This window comes from Ceratosolen solmsi, unplaced genomic scaffold (assembly GCF_000503995.2).
Source record: "Ceratosolen solmsi marchali unplaced genomic scaffold, CerSol_1.0 scaffold25, whole genome shotgun sequence".
NCBI classification, from domain to species: Eukaryota; Metazoa; Arthropoda; class Insecta; order Hymenoptera; family Agaonidae; genus Ceratosolen; species Ceratosolen solmsi.
This window is the reverse complement of record NW_011948444.1, coordinates 1,078,617-1,105,812: the sequence shown is the minus strand read 5'-3', so window position 1 is coordinate 1,105,812 and position 27,196 is coordinate 1,078,617. Positions and strand designations below refer to the sequence as shown.

Below are 27,196 nucleotides of genomic sequence, written 5' to 3'. Positions count from 1 at the left end.
TAATACAAAAATTAAATTAAATGTTCTTAAAATTCTTGAGAAAGGAACACTCTTTATTATGATTTCGGGAGAACTATTAATTTCAACTAAATAAATACTTTGAACTAGGGTCGCATTACGATGATCCTATACTTTATCTTCGTGGAAAATCATACATTATACATAAGCAAAAGAAAAGCATGGAAAATATTATGCCGCTTATGCAAATTTTCTCTTCATTCAGCAAAACTCTTACATCCAATTTTACAGAAATATATCATAAATGAAAAATAAAGCTATGTTTCGTCGCAATGACCAGCCTCGATCTCAACTCGGAGAGAAAAATATAAAATAAAAAATATAAATGCGTTTGAGAAAGAGATAAAGGCAGAGGAGATGGATACAAATAAAATATATCGATATTCTGAGGCACGCGCTTAGTCGCACTTGTAAATACTTAACTTAAATTTGAAAATATTTTATACGATTGCTAGAAAGAATTATTAAATAACTGAATTTGAAAATAACAGTAAAATAAAGAACACTTCCTTCGACAGACTGTAAATTTACATGGTTGACTCAAAAATATAAATGTAAATGTACATGTATAAATATCTCGTAAGCCAGAGGATCTTGATTCAGGACGTGGCGGATACATCATATGGCGTAATAAAGCTTGTATATAGTTAGGAACATTAGATGGAAAATAGGAAAATGAATGAGCAGAGAGAAACGACTAAAATTCAAGAGAAGGACCGAATAAAGTTCATGAGTGGAGAAACGAAAAAACGATAAATCATGACTTCGGAGAGTCGTGTTATTCAAGTGAAGTGAGGAAATGAGCGTGTATTAGAGAGAAGGAGACAAAAAAAATTTGGGGTGGAGGGAGGGGGAGAAGGAGGAAAATAGGAAAAGGTAAAAGAAAAGTAAAATGGAAAAATTTTCTGAAGGATTGTTACGACAATTTCGTTTTGTTTTTTTTTGTTTTTTTTTTCCAATTAATATCGGTAAATTCTGAAACAAAATTTTCATTATTTTCAATTTCTTCACTTACGAATTTCTAATGGTCGACGAATATATATCTAAATTAAAAAAATTCTAAACAGACTCCATTTCGCGATATCAAGTAAATTCAATTAAATAAAAGTTACTTCATAAAAAAAAAAAATTGGTATTCCCTTGTGCGAAACATTTCATGCACACATTTATGCCAATTTATCCATAAATTTCATAACGTAGTATTTTCGCTAGAAAAATCTTTTATTATTTGCATTAGTTTCTGAAACATAAATATGATCATTTATTTGTTACATTGTTTCGAGAATGCTTTCTCATTCGCGTGAAAGCTTCAAAAGTTTGGCCATTAACAACTCATAAATGTCCAAAATCGAAGAAGTAGTACTAGTAGTCGTTGTGGGAAGACATATCGCGAAGTTTCCATCGGGAAAATTGAAGGTTCCTACAAATAATACATACATACGTGTAATATACTTCAATAAAATATTATAGTAATGTAGCAACCAGATAACAATGATACAAAATCATTTGCGTCCATCCGCATCGTCCTGGTCACGATCTATCAGCAAAATCAAGATAACTACATCATAATACTGTATAAAGTATAAATTTTCTTCAACTAACTGTACCAAATAGCTATATAAATAAGCATTGTTTTGGATTTTAAAATCTCAACTAAACCCGCCGATTAAAATTTTCAACTTGTTGTATAATATACCACTATTTATATAAATATATTATTTCAATCGATGCTATTTATTATAGCATAAGGCTAAAGAAAAAATTGTCATTTCGTCTAAATTCTATATTGAATACACACAACTTAATTAGTGCTAGAATCGACAAAAAATGAATCCGAAATGAAATAATAAACAAAATGTAAGAGAAAATCGCGAAAAACAAATAAAGCCGAAAGGAAAAAACATCGTCATATCCGCGCAGCTGCTTGTATAACGTATGTGTGCATGGGCATATGCTTGTATGAGTATGAATGCGATGAAAGAAACGATAGTTCATACAATACATAAATTAAATTACTGTCAGCATCGAATTCACTTATTTCTTTACTCGTTTTTTGCATTATCTGTTATATATCTATTCATCTATCCATCTATCCATCTATGTATCTATCTATCTATATATATATATATATATATATATATATATATATACAGATGGATAAATAGATATATCGTTGGCTACAACGATACAATTGAATTTATAAATAAAATAGAAATTCTCATGAGGTGAATTCTACGGATAAAAAACATCGCCGATAAACCTAATGAAGAAAAAAAATCATAGTCATATTTATAAGTATTCTGAAGGTATCTGTTAATACTATGCAAGAAAAAAAATAAAAATACTGTAACAAAATGTGTGAATATAAATTATTTTAAAAGGATCGATCGTACAATTTTAACAATTGTTTCATCGTATAAGAATTTAGAAAAACTAAATTAAAACAAAATAATTCTTAAAATATACATACCATATGGACACTTGAATTCATATTTAATAAATAAATTTGCCTTTAATTAAATTGTGCAGTGAGAAAAAAATTAGATTTGCGAAAAATTGTTGGTTGCTTTGAAGCGGACACTGCCGTTATTTTTGTCACATTTCCTCATTTATTTAAATAACATAAAATGAATTATGATTAAGTAAGGCAAACAAAATTTTTTTAAACTATAACAATAATGAATTATATAATTGCATTGGTATGTTGAATAAAATTATTTATGATAAGAATATATAGATTAAATAAACAAGTGTCGAATTCAAAGATGTGTTTATGCGTGACTGCGTTATTATAGGTAAAACATTTAAAACAATAATTGTTATTATTTATTGCCATTGATGGAATTGATACGAATAAGCAACTGTAATGTTAGGAAATTTACAAAGAGAATTTAAAACTTATAAGTTAATGCAAAGTGTATTAACCGTTGGCTAATCTCAGAAAAAATGAGAGTATTGAAAATTAGTAAAATTGATGAAGATGACGAATATTGTTGAAATGAAAATGAAAAAAGTTACTGACGATAAATATTATCTATTTATTAATACGAAATTTAATACAAAACTTGCAACTGTTTGTATGTAAGAAGATAATCAGTACGCAAAATACAAGAAACTACCAATCAGATTTTACGATTAAATTTTCAGATACCTCTGGAGAATAAAACATTCTAGTTCGATGTATGCAAGTGTGCGTGTATTTGTTTAATATTTATCATTAATGCGCCTTATCTGATTTTTCATTTAATTCGCAAGCTTGAATGTTAATTACACATGTAGATATTAGTATGTATATATTACAAGTAATTATAGTTACTGCCGATTCAAAATTCAATTAGAATTTCAATGGAGCTGTGTACAAATCAGTCCTCCTTAAGATCAATCTATCCATTTTTCAGCGACTGTAGCCAATTAATTTTCAAATTATTTCAATTATCAGTTGTGAACCGTTTACAAATGATATTTTGCGCAGAATCCAGTAATCATAAAGGGAATTTAAGAATATTGAAGGAAGAATGCTTAAAAATTAGTGAGTATTTAAATATCATAAAAATTCATAATATAACATTTTTCTTGCTTGTAAAATCTTCGCTCCAATTTTTAAACGTTTTTTTTTAACCAATTCCTAAACAATTTTTCTTGATTATCTTGTAAATTAATATTCATGAAGGCGTTTTAATACGAATATTAAACTTTCAATCAATTTCATTGTTGTTTTTTTTCATCATTTTCATTTTTATTTATTTATTTATTATTATTTTTTTTCTTTTTCATTATATATCTTTTTATTTTGATAATGCATTTATAAACATTTTTATACGTATTATTAAGTGGAAAATAAAGTAAAAAATAAAAGAAAATGAATTAGTTGAGCCTACGAACTGAAACGAAATTTAATATAAAAAAAAAAAAAAGTATTATTGAAAATCATACTTAACTAATCTTCAACCGACCAATATTTAAAGTCAGCCATTATAACTGATCTACTTGTTTTTGCGTCTCATCAAAGTAATTAATAACACGGGGTGCAAAACTACTGGGTGGGGGCCAAATGCAGTCTGTAAACAATGAAAATCATTTAATTCAATGGATGCATTGTAAAACATAAATAGTTCTTTAACACGTAGTTTATTTATAGGCAAAGCGAATGCACAATTTTCATGCACACGATGAAAATTTAATCATGCATCGAACGATAATTGAACAATGCTCGTTAGGATAATAAAAGTATCTTTTTACCTTTTAAATGAATTTAATACGACAATAGTTAAGAAAACGAATTTGCATTAGTGTACGATTTGACCACTCGAACGATTATATAATGAATTAATGTGATTATTTAATTGACGAAAAATGCACAATCAAATTTCAATAATATTTTAATTTACATTATAATTATCCTTTTCTTGCCTATATAAATATATATATATATATATATATTCACAGACATATTCGAAAAATATTTCTTTTCTAATGTTTCCAGATTCTTTTCAAAAATTCAATACTATACATCATACGTATTATCTAGTAGAGTAAACTTTTCATTGTTGTCGGGTATTTAAATAAAAACAATAATAACTCACACGCCAAAGTATTATAATAAATAAAGAATGGAGAAGAATGATGTAAAAATGATGAAGTAATTATTACCACCGAAGTTACAATCAGAATTTATAACAATCTTTCAGGCAAAAATTCTCACACGATTATGTACACAGCTTATCATCTATAAAATTTCATATTTACTTCACTTTACTCATTGACATTTTTCAAACTTTATCATCGAATTTTCATGTACCAAGACCCAAAACCTTTCCAACCTATCACAACCCTTTTGTCCCAAACCCACTCAATCCCTCGCGCATCACGTTCATACGTACGACAAAACTGTTGTTTTGATATATTGTAAATATTCTGAAATAAATGATCGTTTTTATTCGACAATATTGTGTTTCATTTACCTTTATTGGCTTTAATTTGTGCTCTTTCAATACTCTGGGCTATAAACGTAAATATAATTACCATTATAAAAATTGATGGTTGGAAAGTCATTAAATGCCTTCAAATAATCCCGTAAGTCTTTGAGCACCGACGTTTCTATAGATAATAAATATTCGATTATTGTGACTTCCGGTAAATAATCCGATGCATTTGTCTCCAAATTTTTTATTATTTCGACAAAGCTATTACGCTATAATACAAATTTTATGTAATTTCATGTAAGATTACTCAAACGTGTTAAATTGAAAAGCATTACGGATTTATTTCCAACGTCCATTAGATATTCACTCAAAGAATACATTTTAAATAAGCAATTTTTAATTTGTTTGTGTATTTCATGCAATTCGATTTGTTCAATTTTAGATAATAATACGGGTGGATTTGCTGCAAATGCGTAATGCCAATCGGAGAAGTATAACTATGAAAAAATATATGAATTTAATATATAAAAATATATAAATAAACGACAAATAATTATTATGTATAAGTTGGATATAAAACTAAATAAAATATACAGTACTTTGTATATGTTGTAAGATGTTGGCAGAGATATAACGTGTCCTAGAATTTCTTGAAAATCGGCTGCAAATATCGCTTGCAAATGCCTATAAATTATTTCTTCCGATGCCTGTTTGTAATTATAATCTGTTATATTATAATAAAACATCGGCTTTTAAAATATTATATATATATATATATATATGAATTTATTATTTACTTGATTTTTAATTTAAATTTATATATATATATATATATATATATATATTCATATATATATATGAATTTATTATTTACTTGATTTTTAATTTAAATTTTATTTATTTTAGCTACAAATGTGTAAAATCGAACCTCTATCAAATGCAGAAAATATTTAGGATACACAAGGAGAAATCCTGTAAGAACAATTTCGCCGTATTCTTCATTTAATTCTGTTACATTCAAGTTCATTTTCTATTAGTTCAAAAGATTATATTTTCAAGAGTTAATAAAATCTTAAGCAATGCAAATATATAATTATTCGAGTGAACTTACTTTCCGCAAATTATTTTTAGATCCTTTATATTCACCAATGTATAAAAAGCGAGTCGTAAGTGTGGACTGTAATAAAATATTCATCATTATTTATTTCATTGTTATTGCGATATTCCTAATAAACAAAATTAATTTACGCGATTGATTAAACTAAGCTGTTCTTTCAAATTGTCTAAAAAACTTTTTCTCTTCGGTTCCTCCATAATATCTTACACCACTTATACAATTGACAAATTCAATTGGACTGTGTAAAAATAAAGACGTGGGGTGGAAATATCTTAATATTTAATTAAATACGTGAATTAACTAATTAATGAAAAAATTGATATACGAATTTTTAGTAACACAAATACCTCCCTGAATTGCATTAGCCAAGGTGCCAACTATGAAACATAAGAAAGCTTTATGTTATTTGATTATGAATTTAGTCATTTTAAAAAAGGAAATCAGTTATGTGAAAAAATTTTTATTATACATCTATGTAATAAAGTACAAATAAATTAAATATTGTTATATTCTCTTAAACGTTAGTTTGTAAAAAAAAAAAAAAAATTTAATATATATATATATATATATATATATATATATATATATATATATATATATATATATATATATACATACACATATATACATATATATACATATATATACAAATTCAAAATAAACCTTCACTTTACGTTCATAGTTATTAATTCGTTTGAGTTACAGTCTATATCACAATAAATGCATTTAATTGTTAATGATATTTTCCTAAGTACAACAAAAAAAAAAGAAAAGGAATAATTACCTTTAAATGATATTTCATTAATTAATTGTTACTCAATCTTTTAAACTAATCTAATTTAATAATATAAAAGCCTATTCGCAAAAATTAATAATCTAAAACTATCTAATGAATTATATCGATAAAAAATAAGTACTTATTATAATTTTTCAGTCATTCGCTTCATTTCTACATTGTTAATGCATAAAAAAGCTTATCACAATAATATTTTTAAGACTTTTTACATTCACCACCTACGCATAGGAACTTCTACAATAAAATAATTGCAACTAAAATTGCACAAACTTTCGAGATTCTGCCCTACAAATTCTAAATATTTGATTATAGTGTTGGGAAAAAAAAAAGAAAAAAAATTTCTATATATATATATATAAAAACTGAATTATATAAGCAAAAAACAACTACTAGTATCTTTGTTTTGGTATAATAAAAAATCGTTAAATAAATAACAAATATCTTAAAAGTAATTAGTAATTGTTGGAGCATTACACGTAGATACGCCAAAGTTAAATATTATCGCTTTTCTCAACATTAAATTGCAAATGAATTTAACTTATTTTTTACATCTCGGCCTGACTAAAACTGGTGTAGAAAGTGCTGCTGCTGCTTCGTTAGGATTCCCTATCCACACTGATTTACTAAATCGACCTTTAATTACTGGGGCCTGCCATTTGCTCGAAGACATCACTGCATTATAAACTTTATCCGTTGCCATATTTACAGACGCTGTATCGACGGATCTGAAAGTAAACGAGAAAGTTGTCGTCGTAAATATATCAAGAGTATATTGCTTTTAAAAGAAAAATTATAACCAATGATAAAAAAAGGACTGGATGTATTACAATAACGTTTATTTCTTCACAAAAATAAATTACAAATTTAAAAATTTCATTAGAACACTCATATATTTCATATTCTGGGCACATACATAATTCTTCCATTAAATAGACTTTCAGAAAAAAAATTCATTTCTTAATAGTACAATAAAGTGACTACCATCGCTAATGAAAAATATTATATTTAAAATTCCACAATAATTAAATTATTTGAATGGAAAGAGAACGAAAGTAGTGCGGTTAAATGCAACTTTCAGCAAATTTACTTGTATCAAAGTATTTTATATAAAAATGCATTTATAATCCATGAGCTTTGCAAGATTTTACAGACAAGTTTCATGATGCTTAAGTTATCGAAATTTTACTATTAAATGCTCTGAGAAAAGGAACTATTATTATTATTATTTTTTTTTTTTTTATTATTACTATTATTATTACTATTGTTGTTATTATTATTATTATTATTATTGTTGTTATTACTATTATTACTATTATTATTATTATTATTATTATTATTATTATTATTATTATTATTATTATTATTATTATTATTATTATTATTATTATCAGTGCCAAGGCACTTGATTTGGATGGCTGATGGAACCCAGTTTGTAGTACCTTGTCGTTGAAAGAGGCTGCTGAGCGCCTAAATTATGACTTGAATTTGGAGGTGTAGATACAGCATTTTCTGCACTTTGAGCAGAGGTTCCATCGCCTTTTAATACAGCAACGCATTTCCAATTGTTGATATAATTATCTTTCCACAATCTCACACAGCCGTCATCCCCAGAACTGGCCAGTATCGTTCCCATTATATTCCAACAAACTCTCCATACCGTACAATAGTGATCATCGAACTGCGCTATCGTTGTTATCTCAAACCTTGACAATCCAGTTTGAGCAGATTCTCTAAACACATTCAAATCACGAATCAATGGATTAATCTATTTGCAGGATTAAATTTTATGGTTTCGTATTATTTAACCGTTATATCGATTCAATGCTGACCTATCATTATTTTCGTACACCACGTGCGCAACAAAAAAAATTATTAAACTTATACAACAACTTACATCAGTGGCTTCAATGATAATATTCGTACATCTTTCGTTGCAATTGCTAAAGTATGATAGCTTCGTCCTAAATTTGGTGCAAACGATATATCGTGTACGGCGTCTGTGACACTGGATATGGTTTCTGTTTTTGCCCAACGCCTGCTATTCTCAGCATATTCGTATATAAATACTTTGCCTCCGCTCGATGAATTGCTATCGTCGCTTCCAACGGCTATCATCGGTGGATGAAGTCTAATTAATAATATAATAAACATTATTAAATAAAATTTTACTCGATTTAGCTTCGAAGTAAAGATGGAAAATAAAGATTTTGAAGAAAACCTTGAAAGTGATGGATTCCAGGCTAAACAGCTGCATGCAAGTTTACAACTAATGTCATGTTGCAATGTCCATTGACTTAAATTCATGACATCCGGTGCCTCGTATATCCTAATTACCCCGTCTGAACTACACGTTGCTAATAATAGGCCCAGCGTCTTTGGGGCAAATTTCACATCCGTAACCGATGTTCTTGAATCAACCAAATTTGTCCTGCGTATCCAATGCCTCATTCCTCTTTCACCCGGTCCCGATCCTTCTCCAACTACACAAGCATTATTATCACTTTACTAAAAACGCCTATAATAAATTCATCTAGCTGAACAATTATAATGAAGGATTACTAATTTCTTCCCAGACTGCGGCTGTCCGATCAAACGAACAAGTAGCCAAAACTTGTCCAAACTCCGGATGTGCCCAAGTAACTTTCCACACAGATCCACTGTGCGCTTTCCATGATGCAGTTAAATGCCAATTTTCATGTTCGTCTTCGTCCCAAACCTGCGTTATAGCGTTATAAATTTTGTTTTCTAACAATTAACATTCAAATACAGTTCGCATGCTTAATGTTTTACCTTTACAAATTGATCGCTGGAGCATGTGGCCATGCGCTGCCCATAAAAATCATAAGCTATATCGTGTATCAAATCTTTGTGTTCTGCATTAATACTATGAGCTTCAAACATCGTCGCTAACTCTTTTCTTTCTTTCAAATCGCTATCATAAAGAATATAAATGATAAACAGATTCAATATTTTTTTTTTAATTTTCACTTTTTAGGTTATAATCGACGATTACGCGAGAAAATGCCATATAAAATGCGCACCGGTGCGCGCCAAATTAACCTACTCCATATATAAAATGTCCTGTGTGCAAATGTAATTAAAGCTTTTTAAATCGTTACATATTGGACATCATAATATATGATAAAATTTGACATTCCCTGCATTATTAATCTTATCTTAACTGCGAAGCATTAATACTATTAATATTTTTATTATTAATGTTTTTATGCCATTATATATTTTCTGCTTTGCTTATATAATCCAAGAGTCAAAATAAAGAATATTCAAACGATTAATTACGCGTTAAAGCATGACCTAGTATTTCCTTTAATCTATAGTAGTTTAAAATTTTTGTATTATTCTCATTTAATTTCATGTTTATATCATCTGTCTATAATTTAAAAAATGTCAATTGATATTAGTGATATATATGCACATATATATATATATATATATATATATATAATGATAATATAATGTAAATATTAAATATAATAATACGTTTATTGACGATAAAACATATAATTATCTGTTTCAAAGTTTAATTCGTTTTAATTCATTTGCTAAAATAAGCTAACAATTGATCAAAACAATACTACCGTTCAAGAACTTACCTGACACCGAGTTCTCGGAAAATTAACAAATTCTCATAAACCTTCACAAATAAATAGAATTTACAATGACCAATAAATTTGTTTTCTTTAATTTCATCTAGAGTCATATCATATATATTATCTCTGCTTTTAGATTGTGTTCGAGTGCTTAAGAGTTGAGATCGATCATCATTTTTTGTGTTTTTTTTTTGTAAATTAAACAAACGAATTTGTATAACAAATTTAAGCAGCATATTAATTAAAAATTCAATAGCTTAAATTATTATTACTAGTAATTTCAATGTTCCATGAACTAATAAATGAATATTAGTGCAAATATTAAATTTTCCTGTTTTTATATTCTATAATAACTACAGGAGTGTTTACTATGTGGGGGAATATGCACGTAAAGTAACGTAAACAAAAACATCAGTGAATTTATCAAGGCATTAAGTAGACAAAATTGAAAAATGAAAATATTTTTAAATATATTAGAATTTTTTAAATAAAGATAAAAAAAAAAATTTTACAATTCAGAAACATCGATTTATGCACGATTAATTAATTATAAAATTCGTTACTTATAAATTCAATCCTAAAGTAAATTACTCCATTATATTTTAATTAGATTTAGCATATGTTAAGCCGATTAGAAGAAAGTGTATAATTATAATGAAGTTCAAACAGTTATGAAAGATGTATTAGTGTATGTATGAAAATTTTATTTTCAGGTAAATATTTTAATTTGACAAAAGCGACGTGCATTGAAACTAGAATGGATAGAAGGGAAGACGTAACAGATAAAGGCGATCAATATGCAAAGGTATATTCATAAATTAGCCAGAAATCATTGTTTACAAGATTTCCCATAAAAATTCAATACAATTTCATTATGCAGCGTATGTTGGACCGAAAAAAGGAACACGGCCAATCATCTCAGTATTATTCGAAAAGTTTACGAAGACGATTGAGTATCATGAGAGCGATAAATAAAAGTAACATAACGCGTAAGTAACATTTTTCCAATCATCATCAAATTCCTCCTTACAACTAGTATTTGCATTTGCAAAGTAATTGCATTTCCAATAACAATTATATTAATTTTAGCCTCTCGTGACAAAATATATTTTATGCTTACAGAATACAATTTATTAATTGAAAATATGAAACGTTAATGTCCTATCGAATTGAGCTTTGAAAACGCGAGAAAGTGAAGAGCGACGATCGGCAGCCATAAATAATAAAGCCCATTCGCGTAATTTGAAAAGTAATGATTAAGTACGCATTGCAACGTAACTGCCATTATATTTATCATATCCAACGTTGGCTCGTTATAATAATTATCGACTGTGCCATTTCTACTAATTGACATACATAAAGAGTTGAAAAATTGCAAAAATGACAAAATAATTTGAACGTGGGCGGTGTGCTATGGTTAAAAGCAAGAATAAATTGTAAATGCGCGGCACGGCATCCAACAAATTCAATAGAAGCCTTAATTTCTCGCGCCCGGTAATGAAAATAGAGAAAAACAATTTTATTGGCTGTTTAAATGGGCTGGGAAAGTGCCGCAAAGTAAATAAAAATATAAGTGAGCGAGTCAATAGAACGAAAGGTTGATGAGTGAGCATGTGTAACAAGGCTTTGCCATACGTAGCGCCTTCGGACTTTCATTACGAGGGTAATCCGTTCGAGAAGGAGTTCGCAAACACGAGCGAGAGCATCACCATGTACAAGGAGGCTGAGGAAGGCAACTTGGAACCAACGAGACGGCCCGAAAACTCGAGGCACGGATTCAGTAACGACTTGTCCTCCCGGACTTACCGCATCGACTCCCTACCATCGGATCGCGAGCTTTGCTCTACTGGTGACAGCTCCACCTGCGACAAGTCCCCGACAGACACGAACTCGGAGCATATACTCGACTATCGACATCCTCCCAGCCAAATCACTCGAGGTCTGCTCGGCGAGTGCGACTCCTGCGGAAATCCTGATGACGAGCCGCTCCAGGAGCCGATATGTGGGACAAGACTCTCGATCGGAGAGTACTTTGGAGCTGCTTCTCATGGAGGTGGGAAAACGACGTCCTGATCTATAAAATCTATACAAACCCCGTCCGGAACAACAGTTGCGCAATATTTATAGTCGAATGACTCTATGCGTCTACAATTGATTCGCATCTTAAGACTTATCTTAAGACTTTCTTATTAAATTAATCATAAGTAATATAATTCTACTCTTCTACTTTCTTTGTGCAATGTTAATATTTTTTATTAATGAATATATATATATATATATATATATACACATATGATGAAGTTAATATGAAGCAAACTATGATTAATATTACTCTGTTGGAGTTAGGTGTTTTGGATGTAAACTGTGCTATTGTATTTATTAGACTTCGAAAAGTTCAAGGACATTTGCAGAAGCTTTCGTTGAATCATAATTTATTAATATTTTAATTTTAACTTCTTTCATTTCCTTTGAATTACAATATTTCTTCGTATTTATAACTTTTACAAACGAAACTTTCATCGTTAAATTCTATATTAAAATTCTTGCCACCCTTTTCCCTTCAACTACTTTTTTCTCATGCGTTATTTTATACTTTAGATTTTTACCAATTGTTTCACATTGTTTTAATTTTGTGCATCATCGTGATTATATAATTGCGCTATCGCGGACAATTCAGTATTTAACACTCGATCAGAAAAAGAAATAAAGCAACAATGACTCATTATTAAAAGAAATTGTATTGCACAATTAATAATTGCACAATTAACAATTTCAACTTACATGTATATAATTTTACTAGATTCGTGTTGTACGACGGCTAAATAGATTTTAACTACTTTAAATATTTGTTTATAAAACTTAAAATATAAGTGAGCCGGTGTTAAAAGAGCAAATGTTAAATCGACGTCAATACTCGTTTAAACACATTTAATGTTAACGAGTACTCACGTCGGTACTCTATATTTACTAATACGTCATCGTTATTTTTCAGAGTTGAATGCTTGCACTCAACATATCGTCAGCGAAAAGTACGAGGATGAATTTGAGGAGATGAATGGACAGTTGCAGCACAGAGGTCCGGATCTATTCTTCGGTGCTCGAGTTCTGGAAATCCTTGAGCCGGAAGTGGTGAAAGTAGAGCGCGTGAGCGCGGAGCCCAGAGTTTCAAATCGGCGTCGAGCATCCGATATGACGTTTATTCAAGAAACCTTCAAAGGCCTTCAGCTCGAAAATCCAGACGAATCTCTGACGACTTCTTTAATGTCAGAAGACATGAAGGAACTCGATCGGGAGATGGAAAAACTAGATTTTCAATCGAATGATGTTTCGCAACAGTCACAGCAGTCACAGCAAATCATAGTGGAAACTCCAAAGAGGATGTACCCGAATTTATCACTCGTCAAAAGAATGTCCAACAATTTTTCATCCGATAATCTTTATTACGTGAACGATGGTGAGAAGAACGACAATATGCCTGGTAATTACCCGTGATAATTATTTAATAAGTCGAAATATTTAGCTTAATTTTTTTTTCTTTTGTTTTTCTTTTCACATGTTTATCATAGCCATAGTGCTTAATTATCAATTAACTTAATCATGAATGTCTAGTATTGATGCAAGAACTATTCATAAACATGTTTCCATTATCGATTTAAAGTAACTGCGCCAAATTTTACACAATCGACGCGCTTACATTACCATTAGATCAATAAATAAGAAGATTGACTATTGGTCAAAATATTAATAGGAAATTTGCTTAAAAAATGAAATTATCAAAATATAACCGCGTGAGATATAAGTACTAATCTGATAATTCAATTATTTTTATATCATAATTATAATATAACATTAATATAGAGGCATAAGAGTAAAGAGAATATAAGCACTTTAATCTCAACGTTATTAAACATAAGTATCATAATAAATAGGTACTGACTTCAATTCTAACTTGACGGAAACTTTCTATGACTTCGAGAAGCCGTCGATTGCCGAAAAAGAGAGCTTCGCTACGCCAATGACAATGCCAGACTCTCAGTTAAAAAATTTGAAGAATTATAATCGCCATGAATCCAGCCAGTCCGGAACACTGGGTATATCATTTCTTAAGCGAAACGCGAGTTTCATCTTAAATAATCTGCACGTACCAAAAGTTATGCGTCGCAAACCGAATCTCGAATCAACGCGAAAGATTTACAACGGCGAAGGGAAAATAGCATCGCCGAGGTCCCAAGAAGAAAGCTCTATATCGACTCTAACACTACCGAATACGCCCTCGAGTCCAGATGGTTACGAGTCGTTAGAAAATCCTCAGCAAGAACAACAGCACCAACGGCAACAACAACAATTACATACGCAAATGCAAAAAAGCATGAACGCGACTCTACCCTACGAAGTATTTACATATCTTAATTACATTAAAATACAATTATCAATTTTATAATTACTTTTAAAAGTAAATCCAATTAGCCGCGCGAGTCATATTCTGTGCCGGATTATCATATTAAAAAATTAATAATAAATTCTGAAAGTTGCTTATAAATTGCTTTACATTTCAAAGTTCCTTTGTTCTTATAACATTGATTTCCTAATTTCATATTGAATGTCAATTGGCTTAAGATCTAAAAAATTAAGAGTCTAATTTATAAATCACTATGTTTAAGTAAAAATTTAGTGGGATAAAAGAAACTCTTTGAAAAATAAGCGATTATTAAAATTAATGTGAGCCAATTGTCTCTATTTAGAAAAAGAAAATCTAAAAATTCGTATGAAATAATTGAAATTCTCGATCCTCGGATTATAATTTATAATTCAATTTTAATGTACATGTTTTTACATTCAACAACGAAGGTAGAGAATTTCTTAGAGTTAGCACTTGGAGACGAGCGTTACAATTCAACAATTACATACGCTAATTCCGACACGAGGGAAATAAATGCCAGTGAACTTATATCTGAAGAAATAATGCAAAATATGACTGAAAGGAAAAAAGTGATGAGAATACCGACAACTGATCAACCAAAGCACTCAAGTACTTTAAACAGGACACTTTCGATATATAAGACCCTCACACAAAGAATAAAAAAGGTTTGCTTTTATCATATTTAATTATTTATTTAATCCTTTGCGCCAACTGTTTAAGCGTATAATTTTTATAAATGCATTTTATCGATGCCCATACTGCAATAAATTATTCAATATTTTTACAATCACTATTTGTATTTGTGTGTAGTCCATTTACAGAGTATTCATTATCAGTGTCGTTCATTCTAATTCGTCGAATTCTTTGAGCTAAGAAGTAAATATTTTCATTCGTTCCAATATGCCAATGTTTTTTTTTTTTACCATTCAGCTCCACTATTTAGCTCTACTATTTAACAATAACAATATTGCTCATACACACACACACACACGCACGCACGCACGCACGCACGCGCGCACACACACACATATTTAAAATGAAATTATAATCTCTAAAATTAACAATGTTTACTAGAACAATATATTAATGAATAATATAAATTAAAAAAAAACAATTTAAACGAATTAATTTTTTTTTAATTATCGAATTTAATACATTTGAAATTACTCTTAAATAGTTGATGATAATACATTTTGTAATCTCATTTTGTAATTTCATTGTAATCTCAATCCAATATTATATTGATAAGTATTGACCAATTTTACCCGAAATAAACATAGATTAAGAATTACGATAAGCAAATAATAAAAAGTATATAAGAAAATCATGAATCAAATCAATAAATTTGAAAAACTACAGAAATTCCGAGGAAGCGTAAAGGATGAGACAAAGTCAATGTGCAATCAGGAAATCCTGCCGAGCAACGTGAACCCTGAACTGCGAGACAATGTGAAGAAATTACTGGACGAGGTCGAACTTCAGCAGACACTAATTTATCAAGCGAGCAAAGCTCTCGAGCTTTGCAACTCTATGCGAGAATTCATAGCGAGCTCCGAGCGAGTAGAGTCTGAGCGGCTTCTCGTCCTAGCGAGTCTGCGTAAGAAAGCCGCCCTCGAGGAGATTCGTCGGATGATCGGTCAAACGTGCGACATCGAACCTTGCCGCGAACGCGCCGAAGTTATCCTAAAGGAGCTAAGCCTTCAGCTGCGCGAGGACGTCCTGAGGCGGGAGCGTCAGAACGGCGATATCGTCGAATGGTTCGTCGTTGTCATAAGCGAGGGCCTGACTGTCTGGGCGACCCACGCCGTCGCCTGTCCTATTTCGAGTCCACGTCTTTATTTCCCCGGGCAGCTCTTGATTCCCAGCCTCAAGCCTGACTTTCGCCTCTCCCTCAGGGTCTACAGCCTCAAACTCCAGCAGATACTCTACAATCACGAAGACAAATACCACATAACGCAGAGTATCGCCGGGACTAAAAACTCATCCTGTCCCATATCGAAGAAGCTGCTGAAAAGAAGCTGGAGAGCTGAAAAAAAAAAGTCCGCGATATCTCCGAAGCAATACGAAATCAGGTTCTCGGGCGTCAAAGAATCAGCCTTCGTCATGTGTGGCAGCATCGACTTTGTTCTTCAAGATCTCAGTCTCTCATCGCCATGGCCTCTAACCAGAGTGAGAAGAATTCCTTATGTGTTTTCTCTATCAAGCGGTTCCCTCCTCGACTTAATTTCAAATTTCACAACTTTCAATATCTATTCAGCCAAAGCTTTAAAATACTTGTGATTAAATAATATCGTAATCAACAACAGCTTTGTTTTTTCATTTCAGAGTGCAAGCATAAATGAAAAAACTTTTACCTAATTATAAGTTTTCGTGCTACACCGGCGCCGACTAGGTGACTCCCGCATGACAAATGTAAAAAATGATTGTTAAATTTCCAGCTTATTACAAAAAAAAAAAAAAAAAAAAAAACTTGTTTAATTTCTAGTCGGAATAACGGAAGCTCGTAATAATACAATTTGCCGGACAATTTCCATGTACCGAATGTGTCAAAAAATTTAAAAATCTACGCCTCGTACGTTCATCCCAGGTCCCAACAAAGTCCGTGCTTCAAGGGACGATAGACCTGAGTCTCTCGTGCAGGCTACAACTATCCACCCTCCATGCCGGCTTCCTGACTCACGGAGACGAGGCGGGCGGCCTCGCCGCCTGGAACCGACGCTGGTGCGTCCTCGAAGGTCACAACCTCCTCTTCTGGAATTACCCGCGCGAACAGGGCTGCAAGCCGCCGCTCTACGCGATCGACCTTGTGAACTGCGTGTCCAGGCACATCGGCCTCATCGATCGGAGCTTGTGCGCCAGGACACGGACACTTCTCGTCGAGACGATCAGAAGACGAAACGCTATTGATCGAGACAGTATTCTCGTCGAGTGTCACTCCACCTGCACAATCCTCAGGTAAATTGGACTTTTAATGTTTGCCTTTTTACATTTACCCTTTGATGAATAAATCTTTATTTATACAATTAGATATAATTACTTATATGATATGTCTTTTTAAATTCAAGCTAAATTGACATTAACGTAAGAGAATTATTTATTCGTGAATTATTATAGGAGAAAGATTATTGCGATCACACTTTCATTAAAACTAAATAAATAAAAAAACATAACAAAAAATTGTATTCCCTATTATAATAATAATAATTCATTTATAATTTACGAATGCTATTTTATTTACGTAATTTTAATTACTGGTATATTATTGGCTAATTTAAGTTAAATATTGGCATATTTAAAGATTTGCGTTTAATTTCAGAAATTTGTTATCATGCGATACCAATCAAGATTTAATAGAGTGGCAATCAAAACTAAATCATGTAGTCTCTGCCTTACGTGAATGGAATATCATAAATACAAAATCCTTACCAGAAGTCAGTGATTTATAAAAGGATACCAGCCACTTTTTATAAACAAACAATGGATTAAAATGTTCAACACAATTTAATGCAACTAATCTTACGTTTTAATAACCATTACATTATGTTTTTATTAAAAAAAAGAGCAAATAAAGCACGAAAAAGAAAAAGAAAGACAAAAACAAAAACAAAAAAAAAATACTGCATAATCAAGTATTTTAATCTGCTATTTAAAAATTAATTTACGATATATTAATGAACGTATACATAAAATGATAGTTAAAGGGACATCCTTTAATCAATTATGTAACCCATAGATTGACCAAACATTTTATGTACACATCCATGCAGTGATGAAATTTAATGATAAAATCTTTTCACGCAATTTTACATTCTTAATACAAGTAAATATTTTTTATATTTATTTTTAAACTTAGACGTCATAACAACATCGTATCTTTTGATTAGAATTTAAGTAGAATTTAAGTAATATTCATTACTTTAACTTCAATAACTGTATTTTTATAAAACTCTTTTATTACTTTCTGTGCCGAAAAATGGAATATCGTCTTACTGAAATAAAGCATTTACATTCAATTTACACAATTCTATGATAAGGTGAAATAAATTGCATTTTATTCAATTATTCAATGTATTATTCCTTCATATTATCATCCCCTAACACTTTACACTGATAATTTACGATGATTATTTACCAACAATCTTCAAAGAAATTTGAATTGTCAACTACGTAAAAACTTATACAACCAAATATCTATATATGATTCATAAATATCAATTTATAAATTTCTTAATAATAAATCACCTAATAAAACTACAATTATTGAAATATTATATAATATTGTATTATGTATTATAATTAAATTATATTATTTAAACATTAAAATTACATTATATTATTTAAGTCGAGGTGATATTTTACGATACTTTAGCTGCATAATTATAATATGTTGAACAATCGATATAAAGACATTTTCTCTCTACTATTTGCTTACTACTCCGTACGCGTTATAACTTTGGATCGACAAATGATTTTCCCAGAATCTGTCGCTACCTCGTCCCAGCAATTCCACTTTTTAAACGGTCCTACTCGCGATCGAATAAATAATATTAAAAAAAAAAAAAAAAAAAAAAACGCATTCCTTCACTTATATATTATTTACAAAGTTAATTATAGTAAATTCTAATTTGATCATCGTAATCTGTTTATACTATAATATTATCACTCGCAATACGAAGTGGAAAGCTATAATGTAATAAAAATTAATAGAAGCTGATATGAAAAAATATTTTTTTAAACTCTTGCTTTACCCAAGCCATCGAGCCATCAGCTGCAAATGCACCATAAATTAATATGAGAAATACAACTGTCGTCCGTCAAATTTACGACATATTGTGGTAACATTTCCGTTTAATTGACATGGAAATCAAGACATCTCAACTGCTTTTTGAATATTTCATACGCAGCTGTATACTGTGTGCAAAATTTAATAAATATTAAAAATCATAACTTTATTTAGATTAGAAGAAATATTTTCTTTGACGAGCGCTATGTACCAAATACTTTGTTAATTTTTAACGTACAACTTCAGCCCAGAGCTTTATATTTATGGGCCGTTGTGTTTGTAAATACCAACGACATTATTGCCACTCGAAGCAGAAAAAGTGGATAATTCACCAATTCACGAGCATGCGCAAACGAGCTCAACTCCCATTGAGTCTCAACGTCCCAAAAACTCTTCTCTTTTTCATTGGTTTTTCTTGAAATGTAAAGCACCACGATAAAAAAAAAACACTATTTAATCGCAAGCACGAATATTAAGTAATTCAATAGTTAAATGAAAATATAAGCATAAAGGTGATTTTAATCAATAAATTTAACTTTAATCCAGAAATATGTGAAACTTTTATAGTTTCTTAAGTATATGGATCGGAGAGTGAAAGAAACTATGCTAAATTCCCTAATCGCTCTCCGTTCTTAACGTATTGAAAATGATTTTATAATTTCTTCTTGAAAAACCTTTAAAGCACTTTATTACTCATTTATTATGAATCAACGATAACCTATAGATTTCCCCATAACACACCCATGCGATCGATATATCATATTACATATATTTGTACTGTTAATAAAACTTTTCCAAAACTCCATACCGAAATTGCAGGTATTTATAAGTACCAATGGGCGTACTCGTTTGCTTACCTCGCAATCTTGCTAACCACAAGAATAAACTTACGAATTATTGAAGATTAACCTTTAGCTGCGATCACTAAAAATTTGCCTTTGCTAACCAAAAATTTAGACAATTTTTTTTTATTGATATTGACTGCGTACAATAGCACTGCAAATTGATACATACGTACAATTTTAATATACACGTGAGTATTGGAGATGAAAATGTGGATTGTTAGAAAAATTGCAAATATGTTTTTTGCTTCTTTTCACAGGTCCATTTGCTTAATAATAATAGTATGACATAAAATTTCGATATGTGGCCCGATCCCACTAATCTCTCAAAAGGAAAGCCACGATATTTAGGAGGAACGCCGTCCAATTTAGCTTCTTGTTATTGGTCTTTGGCTTGTGGAAGTATAATTATTGCTGGATATACTCTAATATCGTAATAACTTATTATGTAATCTTCTTTTACGCCGATGTTTTCTCGACAAGATACTTATCATTATTATAATTCTAGATATACTTCATGGTTACAAAAGAAAATTGTTGCATGCAAAGAATCTACCGACGAATTTCAGGCAAATATTGATGTTCGTGCCTTCATGAATAATCCTGTTGTAAAATTAGCTCTTGCACGGAGGCGTAAAGAATACGAGAACAATTAATTCTATAAATTAAAAGAAAATGCAATACGATAAACGAAAAACCACTAAAATTAAGTCAAAATATAATTTATCTCCAAATAAAGTAAAGTGTAGCAGGTACGAATAAGTATGAAATACTTTTTAATGACATATATTGTAATCTTTATTGTTAATTAAAATATTAAGAATTCTAATTTAGTTGTATATTTCACTTCCCTTTAATGTCTATTAGAGTATGATTTTAATTTAAAAAATTTAATAATACATATACAAGCTGGGTTTACTGTTGTATTATAATTCTTACAGTAACTTTGATAATGCAAATACACCAAACTGCTCCGAAGATAATATGAATATAAAAATTTCTGATAATAAATTATTATACAAGGAAGCTCAGTATAGTGCATCAAATGCAGAAGATAGTCTGCTAGATTTTAAATCACCTAAAAAAAGAACGATACAGAAATCGATTTTAAATAAATTTAAAATTGATAATCGAGTTAAGAAAAAAGTTTTAAAATCTAAAAATCCACCAAATAATAAATTGGAAAAAAATAGCACCGATATAGTACAGCCAGCGATAGAATCTTCTTTTTTCAAACAACCGACTTGTAATCAAAATGAAGTTAAAAAACCAATTCTATGTCCTCTGTGTTTAAAGTTTTTTCAAGATGATGCTTCGTGTACTAGCCATATGAAAGCTTGTGCAAAAAAAAAAAATGTTTCGCTTAAAGAATTATTTAATGCTAAACAATTACAAGATCAATTAATAGAAGAGAAAAAAGCCAAAGGACTATTATTACCTATGCCGAATTTACCAGGAAAAAAGAAAGCTTATCGCAGTAAAAATTTTGTAAGATTAAATCTTTTTTAAAATAAAATAAAAAACCAATTACTAATTTTATATCAATGTTGAATGATTATATTTTCTAATAATATAGCATTTAATTGATTTTAGTTAAAGTTATTTTATTTTTTATTGTACTATTTTTTTTTCAATTTTTTATTGATATAATTTAATAGGTAAATAATAGTTTTAATTATTTAGAATACAGGGGATGATCCACAACTTCAACTTGTTTTAGCAATGTCAAAGTCATTATATCAAGCTCAACAAATAGAAGAATTAGAACACACTGCGTTATTGACTGGTGTACCATTAGAATGTTTAAAAAATATGGCCGATCAAGACGATAAAATAACATTACAAAGCTTTGGTTTTACAACGAACAAAACAGTAGCCAATATTCCTTCCAAATCATCAAAAAAAAGTATAACAATTATCGAAATATCATTGATAATTAAATTTTCTAATTACAATAAGCTTTATATAATTTTTTATTATTATTAGAAAAATTACTTGGGCCCACAATTTTAGAAACGCGATCGAAAGAAGACAAAGATCGTGTATTAACAGAGAAAATAGCTGATGTTTTAACAGATAACGATATTATTACACAATCTCAAGAAAACATAGGATTAATTTCACAATTAAGATCACCAACTATTCTGAAAAACAAAAATCTACAAGAAATTGAGCAAGTGGTAAGTATAAAAAAAAAGAATTGAAAAATTGAAATCATTACGATTCTTTACTTTTTATGAGTTATGCGACTAAAGACTAAAATTAAATTAAGAAATTTTTTTTCTTTTAGAACAACAAACTGTGGGACAAAAGTAAATTATTGAGAAAATGTGATTTTTATGTCAAAGAATTGAAATTATATTTTTTACCAGATGAAAACAAATCGAGTGTAAGTAAGCAAATATAAAATTCTTTTTCGCAGTAGTTGTAAAGTTTTTAAGATTACGGTTTTTAACAAATGTCTTATATTACTTTATATTAGAATGGCAGATATTCATATAATGATATAAACGATATTCAAGAAGATATTTTATCAAATAAATCAGTGGTATACGAACCAATAGAAGATATTGTATATAAGAAAAATCAAACTGAATCAAAAAAATTACTAAATAATTTCGTCATTAATAAATCTAAAAATGAATATACAAAACAGGACATTAAAACAACCATTGCTTATAATTGGGGAGAAATTTTAAATGATAGTACTGAAAGTGATATTATTATTTTAGTAAAAGATAATAGATACGTTTATGCTCATAAATTAGTATTCTATGCGCAATGCAGAAATATTTTGGCTGATTTAGTGCCAAATGATTCAAATACTCATCCTCATATAAAAAATAAAATATCTTGGAATAAGAATGATCAACTTTCTGCTCTAGCATTTTTAGAATTCATCTATAGCGGTGATATTCATAAAAATATAATAGTTTTTGATAATGCTACTTTGATGCTCCAAATTAAAGAACTAGCAAAATTATATAAAGTGCAAAGTTTGTTTTTATATTTAAATGAACAACACGACAAAATTATATCTAGAAAATTGAATGATTTTGATGAAATCGAGGACATTGATAACATCTATAATTGCGAGAGTAATGTAAATACTAAACAAGTTTCACCGAATGTATCAATAGACGATATTAAAACAACTGTTTCTCCTGAAATACAAGTAAGATAAAATCATATTATGTGAAAGCAAATTTATCATTATATTTCTGTAATTATTTTTTTTTTTTTAATTTTCATTTATAGATAATAGAAACAATAAACTCCCCAAGAAAATCTGATTTACCTATGTATCCCGAAGAATCTGAAAATATAAATGATAACATTACTAAATCATTTGCAAAAAATGATTTTGATAGACGAATTACGGAATCTCCAGATTTATTTGAGTCAGAAAATGAGGCAGAAATTTACTCTTTCGAAATTCAAGAAAGTAACCAAACAGTAAAAAATATTAAAAAAAACTCTATAAATTTGTCTCAAAATATTGACAGTTCAAGTCCTATAAATGAGAAACCTTTTAGCCCTTCGTCTATAGAAAATATGCATCGAGCCGTAACTCCAACACTAGTATCTCCAATTAATTGCGATGAAATCATTTCAGAAATGATTAAAACATCATCTCCAGAATGTAGATTATCGGATAAATTTTCACATTTTATTTTAATAAAAGATGAATCTGAAAGTGATCAAATAACTGAAGCTATATCTCCGGAGCATAATATATCATCAGAGTTAAACGACTATATTACACCGAAAAAATTAGTTCATAAAGGCAATCCACCGGATGATATATTAGATGAAATAAGAACTAAAAATAACAGTTTAATAAATGCTTCATTAACTTCTTCAAAATCGAATGACAATAATTTTAAATCAAATAAACAAAATGTGTATAAGCTTAAAAGCAATTTAAGCTTATTTATTGACAAAGTTCATAAAAAAAATGCTAAAGGCATTTTTGATACAGATTCTGAAACAGATAGTCCAGACTTTAATGTGAAAAAACAAAATCCCTTCCTTAAAAACTATCAAAATGATTCTTTTACATATTTATTGAATGATAGAAATAAAAGTCGAGTACATAAAAAAGCTATCAGTATGATTGAAAATGATGTATTAGAAGAAGAAAATTTAAATAAAATTAATAAGATTAAGTATAATGCTGAATCTGAAAAGTATAAAAGATTTTCAAATGGTAATGAAATGTGTAACTTAAATGAATTTTCGGATCCAAATTTCCAAATTGATTTGGGTGATAAATGTACAAAAATAAGTAGTTCAAACATAATTAAAAACTCCACTTTATCATCGTCGGCGAGTGACGATGAACTTGAAAATACAACTATTAATGAAACCAGAATGTCAATGTACTCAAAGTATAAAAAATTAAACAAATATAATAACAGCATAGATAAATATCGCAATAAATTAGATTTTAATATTTCTTCCAATATTCCAAAAGCAATATTATCACAAAGCCCTATTACTAATGATATAAGTCTTTTTTATGATTCAGATAATGGGGAATTACAAAAAAGTCTTAAAACAATATTGAATGAAGAAAACGTCTATAACAAAAGTGACTTAGTTAAAAACATCAAAGAAAAAAATAATGGATTGAAATTATCAAATAGTAATTTATCCAATATTGATAGTAATTTGGATAGTTTAATTAATTATAAAACGATCAATGAATCATCGACATCTACAACAAAAAACACAACTACTTTAAAAGACAATAAAGAGACTAAAATTATTAACTCAATTTTGAGTTCAGATAAATTAGCATGTAATATAATAGAAACTAAAAATAACTTAACGCAAAAAAATAATGAAATTATACAGGAGAATCGTCTAGAGGTATCACAACAACAAAATGACAATGTTGATGCTGAAATTAGAAAGCTTTGTCAGTCAAAGACGTTTTGCCCAGCTAAGGGTAAAACTTTACTGGCATCGAAAATTTATTGTCAAGACTCTAATCAAGAATTTACTTACAATGAAAATCGGTCAAGTCAAAATAAAATTATAAATCTAAGCCCAATATCAATTATTTCTAGCCCAGAACACAGTATATTTGACGATATATTAAATAAATCCAATAAAACAGACATTGATTTGGAAATACTCGAAAGTTCGGATAATAAACAAATTGTCGAGTTTAATTCAGTTGATTTTAGGTACACTAATGAACAAGAATTTAATAAATGTGCAAATATAAATGAATCTTTCGCCTCGCAAAGAAATATTAATCAAAATGAATTATGGAACGTAAATACAAGTTCAAATATTTCTAATAGGGAATTAAATAAGCAATGTTATATTTCGCCTAAGCCTATAAAATCGCAAACGTCACATGCATCGCATATTATATCTTCGCCAATTTTGTGTCAAAACAGGCAAAATTCTAAAACAATTCGCATTCCATCTTCTAAATTTAATTCAAATCAAGAAAAACGTATTGAATTACCTATGCAGCTTTCTGAAAAAACTAGAAAACTCAAAGTGAAATCTGTATCGACTTGTAATTTTAATGAAAAAGAATATAAAAAGTGTAATTTACAAAAATCATCATCGTTTGAAACTCCAAAACGAAATAAGAATTTTTTACAAATCTCCAGTCAAGCAAACATAACACCACCTATAAATTATAATTTATTAAAAACACCTGATTTAGAAGTAAATATCCAAATGAATTATTAATTGTTTAACCAAATATTATTATTAATTATCATATAATTTATTTTTTAGAAGGAATTAAAGAAATTTGGATTAAAACGTCAATCTCGAAATAAAGCGACACTTTTGTTAAATCACATTTACAATCAAACGCACCCAACAGTTGCTTTATCACAGAAACGAGTTTCAATCTTTGATTCTTCAAGCGATGAAGAATATCTGTTTAAAAAGCAAAATTTAAGAAAAAAATTTAAAAGCAATATCTCGAAAAATAATGAATCAAAATTAAATAATTGGTAGGATACGGAACGATCAATATATTTATTCTATCAAAACAGCTATTATAATACAAATAATTATCTCGTAAAATATTTTCTAATACTTATAGTTCAATAAGGGCAGATAAAATACATAACAATGGATCCTATATTACCGCCACATTAGAAAGTACTTTAAGTATTAAAGAAGCTTTTTTTAGACTAATCAAGTCTAACAAAGAATTATACACAAAAGTTTTAATGTACAAACCTCTACCACTAGAATCTTTACATTCAATGTTGAAAGAAAATGGATTCAAATGTAAACTGAAAGATTTGATGAATTTTCTTGATGAACAGGTTGGTATCGCAATATCATTTTTAATTGTTATGAAATTGACATGAAAGTTAATTATTAATCAAAATAATTTCAGTGTATAACTTTTCAAGGACAGACTGACAAAGGCAATTATATGAAAAATAAATAAGACTTATCATTAAGATTTGTACACATATAAAAATGATTAATTGGCATAAGTATAAATAATTAGAATCATGAAAATAATATTTGTAAATAATAATGTATTATGTAAAAAAAAAAAAAAAAAAAAAAAAAAAAAAAAAAAATGTATTTTGTAAAAAAAATTTGTAAATTATAAAAAAAGAAGAATTTAAGCATACGAAGATTTATTAATTTATTTATTACTTCGTTATAAGCCCTAATTGAGACCAAATT

The 27,196-nt window shown here is 29.2% G+C and overlaps 4 protein-coding genes across 4 annotated transcripts; 2 read left to right on the top strand and 2 right to left on the bottom strand.

Annotated features, from left to right (window-relative positions):
• Window positions 1-3,846: 3,846 nt before the first annotated feature.
• LOC105366037 (uncharacterized protein C7orf62 homolog) lies at window positions 3,847-6,305 on the bottom strand. The gene is made up of 7 exons (XM_011504344.1): window positions 6,189-6,305; window positions 6,052-6,117; window positions 5,869-5,970; window positions 5,540-5,647; window positions 5,276-5,437; window positions 5,041-5,209; window positions 3,847-4,076 (listed from the first exon to the last, which is right to left on the bottom strand). The coding sequence occupies exons 1-7, from the start codon at window positions 6,252-6,254 to the stop codon at window positions 3,991-3,993; spliced, it is 759 nt and encodes a 252-aa protein (XP_011502646.1). The 5' UTR covers window positions 6,255-6,305; the 3' UTR covers window positions 3,847-3,990.
• Window positions 6,306-8,181: 1,876 nt separating this feature from the next.
• On the bottom strand, window positions 8,182-10,003 carry Nup44A (nuclear pore complex protein Nup44A). Its single transcript, XM_011504343.1, has 5 exons — window positions 9,644-10,003; window positions 9,413-9,569; window positions 9,072-9,333; window positions 8,748-8,981; window positions 8,182-8,583 (listed from the first exon to the last, which is right to left on the bottom strand). The coding sequence occupies exons 1-5, from the start codon at window positions 9,752-9,754 to the stop codon at window positions 8,241-8,243; spliced, it is 1,107 nt and encodes a 368-aa protein (XP_011502645.1). The 5' UTR covers window positions 9,755-10,003; the 3' UTR covers window positions 8,182-8,240.
• A 1,115-nt stretch (window positions 10,004-11,118) lies between these two features.
• LOC105366034 (anillin-like protein 1) lies at window positions 11,119-18,384 on the top strand. Its single transcript, XM_011504342.1, has 9 exons — window positions 11,119-11,269; window positions 11,345-11,453; window positions 12,104-12,517; window positions 13,457-13,942; window positions 14,394-14,857; window positions 15,313-15,549; window positions 16,244-17,053; window positions 17,472-17,839; window positions 18,201-18,384. The coding sequence occupies exons 1-9, from the start codon at window positions 11,222-11,224 to the stop codon at window positions 18,328-18,330; spliced, it is 3,066 nt and encodes a 1,021-aa protein (XP_011502644.1). The 5' UTR covers window positions 11,119-11,221; the 3' UTR covers window positions 18,331-18,384.
• Window positions 18,385-20,627: 2,243 nt separating this feature from the next.
• On the top strand, window positions 20,628-27,022 carry LOC105366071 (uncharacterized). The gene is made up of 12 exons (XM_011504386.1): window positions 20,628-20,700; window positions 20,770-20,942; window positions 21,018-21,261; window positions 21,451-21,997; window positions 22,193-22,415; window positions 22,496-22,689; window positions 22,800-22,898; window positions 22,992-23,684; window positions 23,768-26,203; window positions 26,276-26,499; window positions 26,592-26,820; window positions 26,895-27,022. Exons 3-12 carry the CDS (start codon window positions 21,185-21,187, stop codon window positions 26,946-26,948), a joined length of 4,776 nt encoding a protein of 1,591 aa, XP_011502688.1. The 5' UTR covers window positions 20,628-20,700; window positions 20,770-20,942; window positions 21,018-21,184; the 3' UTR covers window positions 26,949-27,022.
• Window positions 27,023-27,196: the final 174 nt, after the last annotated feature.

Coding starts and splice junctions, on each gene's coding strand:
- LOC105366037 (XM_011504344.1), bottom strand. CDS start 6,254: ATGGAGGAACCGAAGAGAAAAAGTTTTTTAGACAATTTGAAAGAACAG. Junction 6,118..6,188: donor AGCTTAGTTTAATCAATCGC/GTAAATTAATTT, acceptor ATTTTATTACAG/TCCACACTTACGACTCGCTT. Junction 5,438..5,539: donor CATCTTACAACATATACAAA/GTACTGTATATT, acceptor ATTTTTTCATAG/TTATACTTCTCCGATTGGCA.
- Nup44A (XM_011504343.1), bottom strand. CDS start 9,754: ATGTTTGAAGCTCATAGTATTAATGCAGAACACAAAGATTTGATACAC. Junction 9,334..9,412: donor CGCAGTCTGGGAAGAAATTA/GTAATCCTTCAT, acceptor ATGCTTGTGTAG/TTGGAGAAGGATCGGGACCG. Junction 8,982..9,071: donor TGGAATCCATCACTTTCAAG/GTTTTCTTCAAA, acceptor ATTATTAATTAG/ACTTCATCCACCGATGATAG.
- LOC105366034 (XM_011504342.1), top strand. CDS start 11,222: ATGGATAGAAGGGAAGACGTAACAGATAAAGGCGATCAATATGCAAAG. Junction 17,054..17,471: donor CGCCATGGCCTCTAACCAGA/GTGAGAAGAATT, acceptor CGTTCATCCCAG/GTCCCAACAAAGTCCGTGCT. Junction 17,840..18,200: donor TCCACCTGCACAATCCTCAG/GTAAATTGGACT, acceptor GTTTAATTTCAG/AAATTTGTTATCATGCGATA.
- LOC105366071 (XM_011504386.1), top strand. CDS start 21,185: ATGCAATACGATAAACGAAAAACCACTAAAATTAAGTCAAAATATAAT. Junction 21,262..21,450: donor AATAAAGTAAAGTGTAGCAG/GTACGAATAAGT, acceptor TAATTCTTACAG/TAACTTTGATAATGCAAATA. Junction 26,500..26,591: donor GAATCAAAATTAAATAATTG/GTAGGATACGGA, acceptor TAATACTTATAG/TTCAATAAGGGCAGATAAAA.